General features: G+C 40.9%; 1 protein-coding gene across 2 annotated transcripts; it reads right to left on the bottom strand.

Moving 5' to 3' along the window:
* Nucleotides 1-721: 721 nt before the first annotated feature.
* ATP6AP2 (ATPase H+ transporting accessory protein 2) lies at nucleotides 722-13,494 on the bottom strand. 2 transcript variants are annotated; one of them, XM_075430717.1, is made up of 9 exons: nucleotides 13,334-13,494; nucleotides 10,844-10,974; nucleotides 8,372-8,500; nucleotides 6,032-6,127; nucleotides 5,695-5,832; nucleotides 5,322-5,375; nucleotides 3,857-4,006; nucleotides 2,659-2,775; nucleotides 722-1,808 (listed from the first exon to the last, which is right to left on the bottom strand). In XM_075430717.1, the coding sequence occupies exons 1-9, from the start codon at nucleotides 13,401-13,403 to the stop codon at nucleotides 1,614-1,616; spliced, it is 1,080 nt and encodes a 359-aa protein (XP_075286832.1). In that variant the 5' UTR covers nucleotides 13,404-13,494; the 3' UTR covers nucleotides 722-1,613. The 2 variants fall into 2 exon arrangements, with proteins under 2 accessions (XP_075286832.1, XP_075286840.1); XM_075430725.1 differs by lacking the exon at nucleotides 13,334-13,494 and adding an exon at nucleotides 12,958-13,037.
* Nucleotides 13,495-13,909: the final 415 nt, after the last annotated feature.

Raw genomic sequence — 13,909 nt, 5'->3', positions numbered from 1 at the left:
CATGTAATAGCTTACTTAAAACATGCGGGTTTATGCCTATCAAACAGCATGATAGAACTGTATTTTAATTGTTTTCATAATGAAGTTATACAGCTTCATCAGATTGATTTGATTCTTATCAAAACACCACAAGTGTGTTACAGAATGTTCAATAATTAGACTACGCATTCTTGTCAGAGAAATTGGCAGTGCAACTCTCCCCTTCTATCCATTGATCTTAATCACCCAGATTAACCTTAAGTGCCATTAAAGTAATTTCAAATGATTGTAACATATACTAAACTGGATTTCCTGGACTTGGGCAAAGCTGCAGCATGTTACTCAATTCAGCATGAAGCATTGCCCAGGATCCCCAAGACATGAACAACTTCAACCCGTCTAAATCTGGCATTCCCAGTAAACAAGACAAATTAATTCACTGAGCAGATCTTTTCTGGAAGTGGAACAAATTTCTCTTAACAATAGCAAAAGTTAAGCACGTTAGATTAGAGGACAAGACAAAAAAGTAGTTTCCATTCACACTGTTGTAGTCTAGAAGAATTCCTTTCACAACAAGAGCAAAGATTACCACCTTCTTTCAACAACACTCACTATTTGGTTTAGGAAAATTAATCCATACAAGGTGATCTTGCAACATTCGCTTTTGAAGGATAGTTAGAACTAAACTGTTATAAAAGTAGCCATACCTATGAAGTCACAAAGAATAAAAGCACGCCAGAACAACTGTTCTTTCTTTTATTGAACGGTTGAAGCAGGACTATAATCCAGGTATATTTAAATCAAGTGTTGGTCCACTCTTATCATCAAAAAGAATTTATTTAGGGTTTTTATAATAACATCAACACAAATGGAAGGAATACGAAGCATCATAATAGGAATTTTCAACTGTACGTGACATTAGATCATGATCAGACTGGTGCTACTTCAATATTTATAGGCTCTCCGCTATACAGACCAGCCACGCTAGTGTTATTTACCTCCAAATCATTGAAGTCATAGGTAAAGGATCCTTCTGTCTACAGCTCACATCCGAGCCATCAACATCAGACCAAAATGCCATTTGTGCCACTAGAATCGTAGTCTTGTAGAAACACTTCTATGTTTAGTATTTTACTAAAGAATAATTACTATCCTCTCTGAAGTTAACATATAGCCGTTTTAAATATTTACATCAAACATTTATAACTGGTTCATAATATACAACACAACAATTTAGCTATAATTTCTAATATTCCAGTGTAAAAGTTTCAAAAAACAAGTTGCTATCATAATTTCAATTTATCTGTTTTGCACACAGTCACAGGCAGTAGAGGGCATTTCAAAAACTCCTGTTACATGATAACAAAAAAAATGGAATGATGTTACTTTAATAACAATTAGTTTGGAAATTGTTCTCTTTTTTTTTTTTTTTAAACAAGCAGGTTTTGATTCCTCTATCCCATCTGGTGCTACTACTAACATTTAAAATAGGCTTGAGGGAAAAAAAAATACTTAGAAATACATACACCTTTTAAAAAAATTCCACAAGTAACCATGCCAGAACATTTGTTTTCCGCACAGTTTAAAGGTGATCTTACTCTTCATCATTTCCTTGCGCTGAAATACAGTGCAGTTCAATCCATTCTTATCTTCTGATTTGTCATCCTATAAATAATGCTGTCATACCCAGGATCCATGTTCCAGAGGTTGTAGCAGATAACAATCACAGCTAAAGCAAGCCCTATCATCATCCACAGAATAATGTTGAAGATTACAGAGTAGTTGTAGTTATATGGATAGGCAAGGTTATATGGATTGTCTGTTTCACTCTGTAATGAAGAAAAATGTATGACTTTAAAGTTAGCTTGCATACAAAACACATTCTGACTACACTGAAAATCTGACCAACCTGATGAGAGATGCATTTTTATCTAGACAATTCTGATGCTAAGGCACAAAACACAAAAGTGATTATGTGACTGACATCAAGGGAATCCAAAGCAATAGGCTGAAAGGAGTTTCATGAAATTCAACGAGGACAAATGCAAAGCCCTGCAGGTGGGACAGAACTACCCCATGCCACAGCACTGGCTGGGGACTGACTGGCTGGCCAGCAGCTCTGCAGAGAGGGACCTGGAGGTCCTGTTGAACAAGGCAAACAGGAGTCAGCAGCGTGCCCCTGCACTGATGAAGGGCAACTACATCCTGAGCTGCATCTGGAGTGTAGGCAGCAAGGCAGGGAAAACAATTTTTTCCCCACCCTTAAGGCAGGACTTGCATGCACTACTGTCCTGGGGAGAAAACAGCAGAAATGCACATTCTAACACAACATAAGGCAAAAAGTCTTCACAGGGAAAGTGGTTAAGACTTTGGAACAAGCTGTCCAGAGAGGCTCTGGGACTTCCAGCCATGAACTTTTAAAGAATTTGCCTGGACAAGGACCTGAGCAGCCTGATCTAACTCCTGCTTTGAGCAGTAGGTTGGACTACACGTCCTCCAGCACCCCCCTCCAACCTAAATTACTCTATGATTAAGTGAAGATCAAGCTGACCTCTTCGCAACCATGCCTAAATCACAGCCAGTATTCCAGTCCTTAAAAAAAATGTCACGCTCAAGTGAAGAAGTGATGCAGTTTTGATCACTTATCAAATGATACATAGAAAAATGTGCATCTACTACCTGTGAAGACTGGAGAATGGAGCGAGTCTTCCTTGTGAGGGGAGAATTAAATGCCTTTACAGCCACCACTTCTACTACTGCATTCCCACTGTACAGATTAAACATCTCATCTGCAAACTGGAAAAGCAAAGGTGATTTAAATTAAAACCTACACTGTAGCCAAGAATTAAGGAGAGTTTTGTTAGCAAGATGTCATTCCATAAGATGTCAGCTTCAGAAACAAGCAGCTTATGGAAAGCTGAAAAAATTTGCACTATTTTAGAACTCTACTAAGAAAGTGCCAACTTTCACCTGGTTTATGACATCTCTTTAACACTCCCCAACCACTGTTCAGCAGACTGTAGTTTATGACTGCTTTCTGGGCTGAAACTCATTTCTTCACCCCTTTTACAAAATGCCCATCATCATATAGTTTCCCATTTGTACGTCTGTCAGTTTCAACAAAATATTTAGGTTCTCAGCCTTCCACTGGGAGATTATGAACCTGAATATTTTAATCAGGTCCAAAGACTAATATGTCTACTATTTAAATATATTTGCTTAACTGCAAAGAGGCGGAACAGTAATGTTTAGAGAAAACAGTTACTTGGCTTAGCAAATTCATGCTTTTACACTTTTCCATCACACTTCTGAAACTCTCAAAAGGGATTGGTCTTAACAAAGATTTTATCTAATGATTATGTAAGACCTGCTAAAGAATTACTTTCTTAAGCACACTGATAGATGAACAGCAGTTATTTTAGAGAGTAGGAAATTTAGATTTATATAGATTTGTGGGCAAGGGGAAACTAACCACCATACCCTGGGATAAAGATATTTCCACATTTCTGAGGGCCGGTTTTTGTGACACATACTGGTGGTTTTAAATGCAAGATACTTCTTTAGGAAAAACAAACATATCAAGTCATGCTGGTATATGGTTTCAATGTATTCCTGTTCCTTTACGCAAAATATCTAACACATTGTAGAATCAATCATGTCACCACTTTCCAGAGTGACAAATTGTAACATTTGATTTTATAACTGAACAACTGCATTTTAAAAATCAAACAACAAAACCAAGCATCCGTCAAGCCATCACTAATGAAGTGACAATACAAAGCAGAAGACAGTCAATAAACTAACCACCTTGTAGTCAATACAAAAAATTATTTCCTTAGTATTCCTGTGAGTTTTGTTCATTAGGTAGCAAGCATACCTTTTGCAAAGAATCTACAAGAATTTGAGAAGCATCCTTGAACTGCTGAGAGTCTTCTCCATAGCGTTTTCCAACCTCTTCCAAACCAGCGAGTTCCAGAGAATACAGGTCTGGAGAATGATCTTTGGCTAAGTGCTTGTGTCGAGACAGCTTTGGCACACCATTGAGGGCAGAACAAAATTAATTCATACACAGGTTACTTTAAAACCACATCTCACAAAATCAGTTTGCTGGGATTAACCCAGCCTCACTTTCCACAGTCATATTGCTTAGGAATCGGAATTTCTTGACAGCTTAACTAGAAGGTGTCCACAATTGTTTCTTTGCTTTTTCTACAGAAGAAAGTAGATGATCATCTTGTAGCATCTATTCCTAACATGAGGTTATACACATGTAATAGAGAGCTCTACTAAAAAGAAACATTATACTTATTCACATCAGAATCCTTGTTCTGTAATTGCTGTAAAAATAAAACTTGGAGAAAAAAAATACACAACTACTAAATTGAGTTGGTTGCAACTTCTACCTTGCTGTACAAAAGTTGTTTACTTAAGGAGTATCATCCTGTTGTCACAAAATCCAACCAATATAATCCAAATTATCTCAAATGAGTGTAGCAATATTCTTGTGCGTCTGCAGGTATGAAGCTGCAGCACTGACATTTGCCTGCGCAAGAGAACAGTCTCTGAAAGCAAGGAATTTGATCTGTTGCTACCTTCCCACCTACTTTAACTACACCATTTCTAGTCTGCAAGACAAAAACAAGTTGTTCTACTCCATTTCCTCAAGATCCCTTTTCTCTCCACTAGCTCTTCACCTAATGTGAACTTCTGAGTTTTTCATGACTGTTTCTTTCACTTTCTGCGGCTGAGGGCTGCAGCTTGAAATGACAAAAAATAAACAAAACCAAACTCTAAACCACAGCAACAACACAGTAGCTTCTTAGTAGAAAGATCAAAATAAGCTTTTTTGCTTAAAAAATCTCAGAATTAAAAGCTCACCCCTCCATTGGAACTTATCTACCACCACCACTATTCATGCTACAAAAGTCACTCCAGTCTTTTCAGATAAAATGTCATGGTGATATTTTGAAGTAAAACGGTTGACGGGGCAAGGACCGTCATACTTCTCAAGCAAGGAAACAAGGAATGTGCCAGCAAATTCTTCATTGAGTACTTCCAGTATCTTTAGGTACTGAGAAATAGCAGCTCAGAATTCCCTGTTTTCACCAAACACAATACAAAAGAAACTACAGATGATTAAGGTTCTCATTTTCTTCCATCAGCGACAGGGCTGATACAAATAGCTTGACAATGCATTACTTAAACTGATGCAACCAACTGATGACACATTTGAATATATATCACTCGTTGCCAAGTATCCTGGCTATGGCTTCTCTACCTTTAAATGAGATCTCTGAAGTTTGTGACACAAGATGGGGAAAGCGTTCCAAAAAAAATCTTACCAGGCTTGCAATATCATGTAGGACTTGTAGTTCTGACAGAAAAAGCAAGTCAACCTGGGGGAAGAAGCAGGAAGAAATAGACAGGTATTTCCTTTGATGAAACCAAAGCTAGGGAGGTCTGATTTTGCTGAAAGTCTCAGTATTTTATAACAGGTTATGTCTGTTGCAGCATCAGAACATGACAGAAAATTACTCTTTCAATAAAGTTACTTAAAAAGGAACTTAAAATGTACTTCTTAATATTCAGTTAGAAAAAATTAGAGTGGGTTCTCCTAGGCACAGCAAGGGGAAAAAAAAGAAAAAAAAATTAAAACCACAAGCTAAGAATATTAGAAAAAAATCATAAAAGTTCCCACTGATTACAGTTTTTCACCTCATTGTTTCTGCTGAGGGAGTTGAGAGGAAGGGAGCTGAGAATGGAGTTGTCTTGGAATAAGCGGTTTCGCAGCTGGCGCAATGTCACAGATAGATCTTCAAATACGGAGTTTGCCTTGCCCACCATGTACACTCTCTGCAGGAACAGCCATTGTTTAATAACAACAGAAGTCAGTTTTTAAGTTTTTCCAGTCACACATTAATAATCAATCACACTTGCAACCTCTCTCCAATGCAGATTATTTCCTATCATCAATTAGTTTTGCTCCAGTCACACAAGTGGCAAGAGGTTTACTATTGAGAATATCTGGAATCAGAAGTGAAGCAATACTCACTTCCTCACTGGGGGCCAGCTGTAAGACCACAGGAGTTTCCTCAGAGAACAGAGTATGAATAGCGTTTGCAACACTATCAAGACTGAAAGGAACAGCCTGGAAGACAAAACCTAATTAGATTTTTGGGTAAAACAGGGTCTAATGATATAAAATGAGTTAATTTGCTTAACTACAGAAGTCTGGAAAAACAGGACAACCTCATTTTGAGCAAAGAGTATGAATATTTCCAAAGTGATAATAACAGATAATAGAAGCCAACATGCAAAACAAAACATCAACTGTGTATCTATGAATAGACAATTTATTTGTATATATGGCAGACACAATATGTTTTTAAGAACTCCAAGAGGCCATGATTGTGTCATTAAGAGGCATAAGCTAAGAGTATAGCCTTGTTTATCAGTAAAGCAAGACCAACAAACACAGAAGCAATACAAAAGGGGAAACCAATCTTCGTGCAAACAGAAAGTTATGAACCACAGAAAACTGATGAATGAAAATACACCAGTAGAAAGACCAACTGCTGAAACACCAAAGAAAAGAGCCACATAAAAAATTACTACGAATAAAAGAAATCCTAGCACAGTATAGTGTCATTACTGGCAAACTAATAAAACAGTTTCCCTAAACACTTACTTCCGCTTTTCATCTAAAAAGAAGCAGAATGGCACATTTCCATTCACTAGTTAAAGAGCATAAAAATATTTTTTCTAATAAATTTTAGTAAGTCTGTAAGCTAGGATAACTTGTACCCTGTGGTCCTGAACATGGACTCGGTGATGATCACTTGAAACTATTCTTGAGTATTGGAGAACCAGTACTTTGCCAGCATACATTTGGGGCAGCTCATTTGAAGCCATGGCAGCAGTTCACTGAAACCATTACAGTTTAGGAATATTAATTCCCTTTAATGGGAAGTAAAATATGTGTTACATACACATCAGAACGTTATCAAAGTTACAAATGCAAATACAGCTGAAGACTTCTTCAAGTATATTTAAGGTTTCCACAAGTTAGCAATGCCTACACAGACAATCCTAAATCAGTTTTGGTCCAGACACCATTTCAGCAACGCCAGCATGTAACTGTGCCTGAACTAGTGAGCTGTGCTTGAAAGCTGATCACATAATATGCCAATTCAACACCGATATTTTAAAATAGATTATAAGATTGCCTGAACGCTGTAAAAGTAATTTCATAGGGAAATCATCACCTCCACCTGGGGTGTGCAATAGGTTGTCAATATTAAACAAAACATTGTTCAACATTGTCACTGATAATTCCACGGTTTGACTGAAATAATAAAACGATAAATTATAAACAGGGGCATAGCAGTCGCACAGAGCCAAAATGCATGGTAAACTGGTACAAACCAAAGTTTTCCAAGAAGTGCAGAAGCAGAATTAACTAACTAGAAACAACCTGAAAAACAACTTATTTGAAAAGGGTTTGTGGGTTCATGCTGGACAAACAAGAGGTCAACATGAAGAACTGGTCCAATACTGCAGCAAAATGGATTAATTCAAACAATGTATTTATAAAGTAGAAGTGAGTACACACTGTACAGTTACCCGTAGTTTGCAAGTTACTGTGCTCCTGTTAAGAGGTGTCTGGACAAAATCATGTGACAGAAGAAGATGCAACAGGAATAAATTTAAGAACAGGAAATTCTATCTGAACACAAGAACAGAGTTTTTTACTGTAAGGGTGACCAAATACTAGACGATTTCAAGAGGTCCCTTCCAACCTAAACAATTCTGTGATGCTGTGACAAGTGTGAGAAAAGAGTCTCAACAAAGACAGACCATGAGAGGTAAATGTAATGTTGTTGTTTTCTTTTTAATACAGAATAATCAAATGGTGTCTCAAAGTGTTGTATTTCATAGTTCACTACCCAAAACTCAAGACTGCTTAGAGGGCGATACAGTACATCGAAGAATCAACACCATATAAATGCTATCACACACGCTCAGCTGAAGCAAAAAAAAATTAACAACTCTGACTACACATCACTAAGTTAACATGGGAAGCGGTGGATTCTCTGCCTCTTGGTACCAACATATTAAAACTAGATGCATTTCAAGAAGAACATGCTTTGATCAAACAAGCTGAACTCAACACAGAAGGCCCTGGGTGATCTTATAGACCTCTCACCTTGTACACGAGTCTGACTGGATTATTTATCTTTATAGCCTGATCCATCATTCTAGGGGGGTATGTGAACTTCAAGTGAAGTAAGAAATAAGTGAACATCAAGGACTACAGTAGCGAGCCATGTAATTCTCGTTAGATCACAAGAGTCACAGAAATTGTGCAACAGTTCCAAACATGGATACTCACATTCTCAATAGGGTAAGAAATCCCTTTCACAGGCAACGTCAGCTTGTCTACTCCTTTCACTGTTACCAGCACAGTAGCTCGTGGTCTGTGAAACAGATCACCCACTGCAAGGCCAGGCCAGGAAAGGTCCTATTCGAAAATAGTGAAAAAACTTGTCTTCCACAGGGAGAAAGAAAGGAGCCCTCCCTCACCATTACAGAAAAATAACATCTTGTTAATATCTCTGTGCAGGACAGCCTACTGGAAATTTCATGGGAAAGTAAGTTAACACTAGAGTACTTTCACCTTGAATAATGCTGTCTCCAGTTAACCATGAAGAAACTGCTAGTTTAAACTGTTAGCTGCCAGTAACTTCACAGTAAAGTCTACACTGAGAAAGCATTATACATATTGGATGTATCAAGAGTTATTTCCCATCATTAAATTAGAAATATCATAGACTATACTTAATAAGTGGAGGCTGAATTTAAAAAAAAAAACAAAAAAAACCAAACCCACAAACCAAAAACAAACCCTTTCACAAAACACCACAGAAACTGGTATAGGCACATTAAAACACTAACATCTTGATATTTTTAGTACCAGAAAGAAATGGGGGGGTGTATTTAAAAAGAAGAGGGGTGTCAATCATACCAACAGCCTACTAATCTAAAATTTACAAATTTGCACAGAAACATAAAAAGATTCCTTAGCAGCTTACTTCACTACAGTTATGTATCAGTAAGAGCACAGTGAAGGCTACCTGGCTGGTTTACTCAGGCACAAAATACAAATTCATCTATTTGGAATGAATTCAAACAGATTTCTCCATTTTTGTAAAAGACATAACTGCTTGTTTAAGTTTTACGACAGTAATTTATTTGGATTTTAGAATTAAATGTCATTGACGTTATGGTCTGTATCACCTCAAATAAACAAAACAAAAGCTTTTAAAGCATCATCAGGGACAAAAAGGGTGTTCAGTTTTATCTTGCCTTAACAGGGGAGGAATACTGAATGACTGTTTTTGAGAATCCCTAACGTAATGCACTAAGAATTCTAAATTCTCTACAGTGCACCCACTGCACTGGCAGTTTATGTTCCTAGACTCCAGCCTTAACGTAAACTGCAAAATGAGCGTTTGGACCCTGCAGTATTCTCCATACCAGGGCTGGATGCTGCATAAATGGCAATCTCTGCCTTAGTGAGAAGGCTGGTAACTTCCAGTTTCAGGGCTTAACTGGACAGAGAAATTTAAAAACTTCCTTCCCTGCCTGCTTATAGGACTTGAAATAATATTAATAGAGAACTATTTCTAAAGGATGCTACGGACCCATCGCAGCAAATGAATTCCAAACTTTGGCAAAGGCACAGAGCAAGTACTGAAACACCTTTTTTCCATGATAACCGTGTTATACCTCCAGATGACCAGTATGTCAAAAGTAAAGTGTTCAAAATGGGCCAAAATCCACTGTTTTGCTGGGTGTCTTTACATGCGATACGCACAATACCACCTCATGCATTTTTTTGTCTTGCTAAAATAATCAAAATACACTTCCTAGGAATACTACTCATCAGAATTTCTGTTACTACTTCAGTGACAAAAAAGCATCATTGACAGCAGGATATTTTCAGACAAATTCCAAAACACAGGCTAAACAGACCTGCATTCAAACCAGACTTATCAGAGCTCTTTCTTAGCTGAGGTATGGAAGAAATGAGAACTGGCCTCCCTCACCAGCACTGCGAGAACATACCAGCCTGTAGCTTTGAGCATCTGGCTGCGCACAGGCACTGCCAGAGACGTGTGGCTATTAAGCTTTCCCGTACTGCTTTAACGGCGACTTACCCCTGCTGAAGCCCAGCAAAAAAAAAAAAAAAAAAAAATCAGTAGACAAGACTGAATCAGTCCAATGGCTCCTACTCATGTGCCCACTTTAAACATCACTAAAGTTGCATTCAAAAACCTAATTTGGGAAACGCTACCACAATTAGGTTTTCAAGTCTTTCGATTACTTCCTAACCATTCAGTTTATTTGTTCTTATTAACTCAGCAGACAAGTTTGCTGACCTGACAGAATGCCTGCCTAGCCAAGCCATTTCTCACAGTCTTCAGAGTACCCAAGAGCAGAGCCCTATGGATATAGCTCATAGGCAAGAAATGACAGTGGTTTCCATGGATTCTCAGTACGTGACAATGGATGGGGGGAATACAGCATGTAGTCAGGTATCAGAAGAACTGAAGAGCATCACAGTAAAGACTCCACAGGCTTGCTTCCTTCTATAGCCCATGATTCAAATTAGCCAGCTAGCGCAGCCTTTTGCTGCTCACGACTGATACAGCTCTATGCTTGGAAACCACACTCTGACAAGTCACACATTCCTCAAGACAAACAGGATGATATGTTATATATTCCAGCACATGACAGGAAGATTTGCATGTTAAGTGAGCAGGTCTGTAGTTTTAGAGGCACTTCAAGACCCGAAACATACATCTTCAACAGAAAAGCCCATGGATAATGCAGCTACATCTGGGATCCGCTCGCCAGGAATGGGCCAACTTCCATCTCGAAAAACAACCGACTGAGGTGATCGTAAGATGCTAAATTCATCACCGCACACACCTAAAAAGAAACAAACATGCTGTCACTTTTCACAGTCCTTCCTTTATGTCACAGAAAAAGAGTGTATTAGAGCTTAATAAGATTCCTTACTCCTCGCTCTCATACCTACCAAATTATGTAACATAGGTAACGAGAACTGATCATTTTAATGCTCTGGAATACAAAATAAGGTTTTTATACAGCGACAACTAAGGATGGAGAAATCCACATTAACAAAAGCAGGACAATTACTCAAGCCAACAGCACAGCATGCTTCTGAGTACTCACTAGCAGGTTGCGAGTGGTATTAACAGTTCAGACCTGGTAAAGCTAACTCTCAGCAGAGCCAGGCAGACTCTAAAATCCTGTTAGCTAACAGGCAGCTATGCACCAGCACGACTCTGCTTCCAGGACTGCTTGGCATAAGACCTCTCTTCATGCAGACAACAGCCTGAGCCACTGAACCCAGAGCCAGGAGGATCAGCAGAGTCAGTGCCGGCTTTAACAGGCCACTGCCAGGAACAATCCGACTTCTGCAGAACAGCTCCGGTGTCTCTGCTCTCTGCCTTCTCAACCGCATGACACTGTGAGACTTTTTTTTTTTTCCTCAGAAGCAGTACTGGACCTCACCTGATTGTGTGAAATCATGTGGGGTTTTCACTTATTTGCAATCCCCCACACACTCTCTTCTCTATTACTTTGAACAGCAAAGTTGACTAAAAGCATTATTTCTCATCTGTACCATGATGACAGTAACTTATTGTGTAATCAAGTCAGAGAGGACTCCATGAAATAAGAGATAGGCTTACTTCAGTCTAGCTTCCTATTTTAAAAGTCATTTAAGCATAACCGCAATACTGTGTACACAAACATTTTTCTAAATAAATTTTAAAACTTATTTGGTGTATACAAGCAGCAACATCCACAACACAAACCTTCAGACATATGCCCCCAATGAGCAATCTGTGTGTGTTTCTACCAGAAAACCAATCTGATACAAGACTCAAGAAAATCGAGTAGAACAATAAATAGATGCATGTCACCTAAGTTCTAGTTATATAATCAGTTTGACTACGTACTCCAAAATTACATGAAAAAGATAACCTTCTAAAAAAAAAGAAAAAAGTATTTACTCATATGATCACTGAAAATTACCTACCAATCCAAGTAGCTATATAAAATAGTCTTCCAGAGCATCTGCAAATCTAAAGGCTATTTACAAAAATAACGCAATAGAAAACCAATGTGTTGTGCAGTTATAGTCTTGCAGTTATAACCTTCCCTAACATGAATTTAGCCAATCTGACCTTGAAGATGCTGTTTTAAAGCTTGGATCATGACCGTGCATACAAATGTTGACTGTAAATCTAAGCTGTATTATAATACACATACTAAAGGAACGAAGTGCTGCGATGCAGATCGGTGAAGGGTGGCAAAAGAAAGGAAACAGTCCAAGCCAACAGATATATTGGTAGCAGATTCAAGCATCTTTTGTTTCAAATTGATATGCATTCATTGGACCGCCTGTTCTCAATTTTAACGGTGTACCACTCCATATTGGGAAGAACAGAAATGTTTCCAGACCAATTTGCTTAGGAAGGAATTTACAAAATTGCCACAAACATTATTCCTCAGTCTGTAGGATTTCACACGTTGCTTTGATTTTCCACAAGGCTACAAGACACTCACACACGTTATTCAGGACAAGGTGGCTTACTTGGGACGAGGTTGCTTAGGTGGACAAAACCACAGCATTACCCTTTTCAACTCAATTTGCCTTGCAAGGCTTGTTCAAGGTCTCGGTGAGCAACACCGAGTCTCATCTCGGGAACACGAGCCTTTTCCTCGGACACGCTGCAACTGCCTGACCACGACACCCCACCGGGCCGCACCTTCAGCGAAGCCCGGACAGTAAACGCTGAGCTGCAACTCGCCCTGCGTACCGTCACCCACCCACCCCCCTACAGAGAACTCCACCAACCTTCCGCCTTGCCAAAGCCGTACCTCAGAGCTTCGCCAGCCCGGGCCGAAGAACCAAGGCGCACCGAGCGGGAGCTGTTGCTGCGGCCTGGGAGGCCCAAGCGCAGACCGCAAGGCCGACGGACAACGCACAGCAGGAACCCTCCGCCGGCAGCCGCTGCCCGAGGGGCCGCCCGCGCCCCCCCCGCCGCCCCAGCGCTGCCCACGGGCGGGAGCAGCCCGGCTGCCGCCCGCGGCCTCGCCCTCCCCGACTGCGCCAGGCGCCCCAGCGCGCCCATCTCGCGGCCGCCCCTTCCCCCGCAAGTCCCTCCGCGGCGGCTACGCGGTCCACCCCCCCCGCCCCCCGCGGCGGCCTGCCGGGCCTGCGCTCCCCCGCGCCGGCCCGACCCCGCCCACTCACCGGCGAGACAAGCCGATGTCAGCAGCACCGCCACCTCCAGCGGCCAGGGAGCCCCGCCGCGCCGCCCCATGCCCGCCACGCTGCCAGACGCCGCCAGGAAGACGACGGACCGCACCGTCGGACTGAGGGCCTCCGAGCGCCCCGCCCACTAGGGAGCGCTGACGGACAACGGCCGGAGCCAATCTGCAGGCGAGATTCCGGGAGGCTGGGCGGGGCTCTGCAGGAGTGACTGACGGAACTGACCATTCGCCAGTGAAGCCCACCCCCACCTGTCACGGGGCTGACCGATCAGCTGAGACGCTGTCCCGCCGGGGAGGCGCAGTCTTAACTTGAGTGGCGTTTCCACTTGGCCAATCAGATCGTGAGAGATCTCTGCACCATTTTCCTCGCCGCACAGTAATTTCAGTGAGGAGGCGGAGCCTCGCCCGAGTGACTTGACGGCTGATTCGGCCAATCGGAGTGCGAGGGATCGGGGCCTTGCCCCTCCCACCACTCATCAGCGTGACCGCGGTGGCGTTTGACCGAGGCGCGGTTGGATCGAGCACCCTCGGCGCGGGGGGAGGGAAGTAGCTCTGA

The sequence above is a fragment of the Opisthocomus hoazin genome, chromosome 1, assembly GCF_030867145.1.
Source record: "Opisthocomus hoazin isolate bOpiHoa1 chromosome 1, bOpiHoa1.hap1, whole genome shotgun sequence".
NCBI classification, from domain to species: Eukaryota; Metazoa; Chordata; class Aves; order Opisthocomiformes; family Opisthocomidae; genus Opisthocomus; species Opisthocomus hoazin.
Note: the sequence above shows the minus strand (reverse complement) of the source record. Positions and strands in the feature narration are given on the sequence as shown.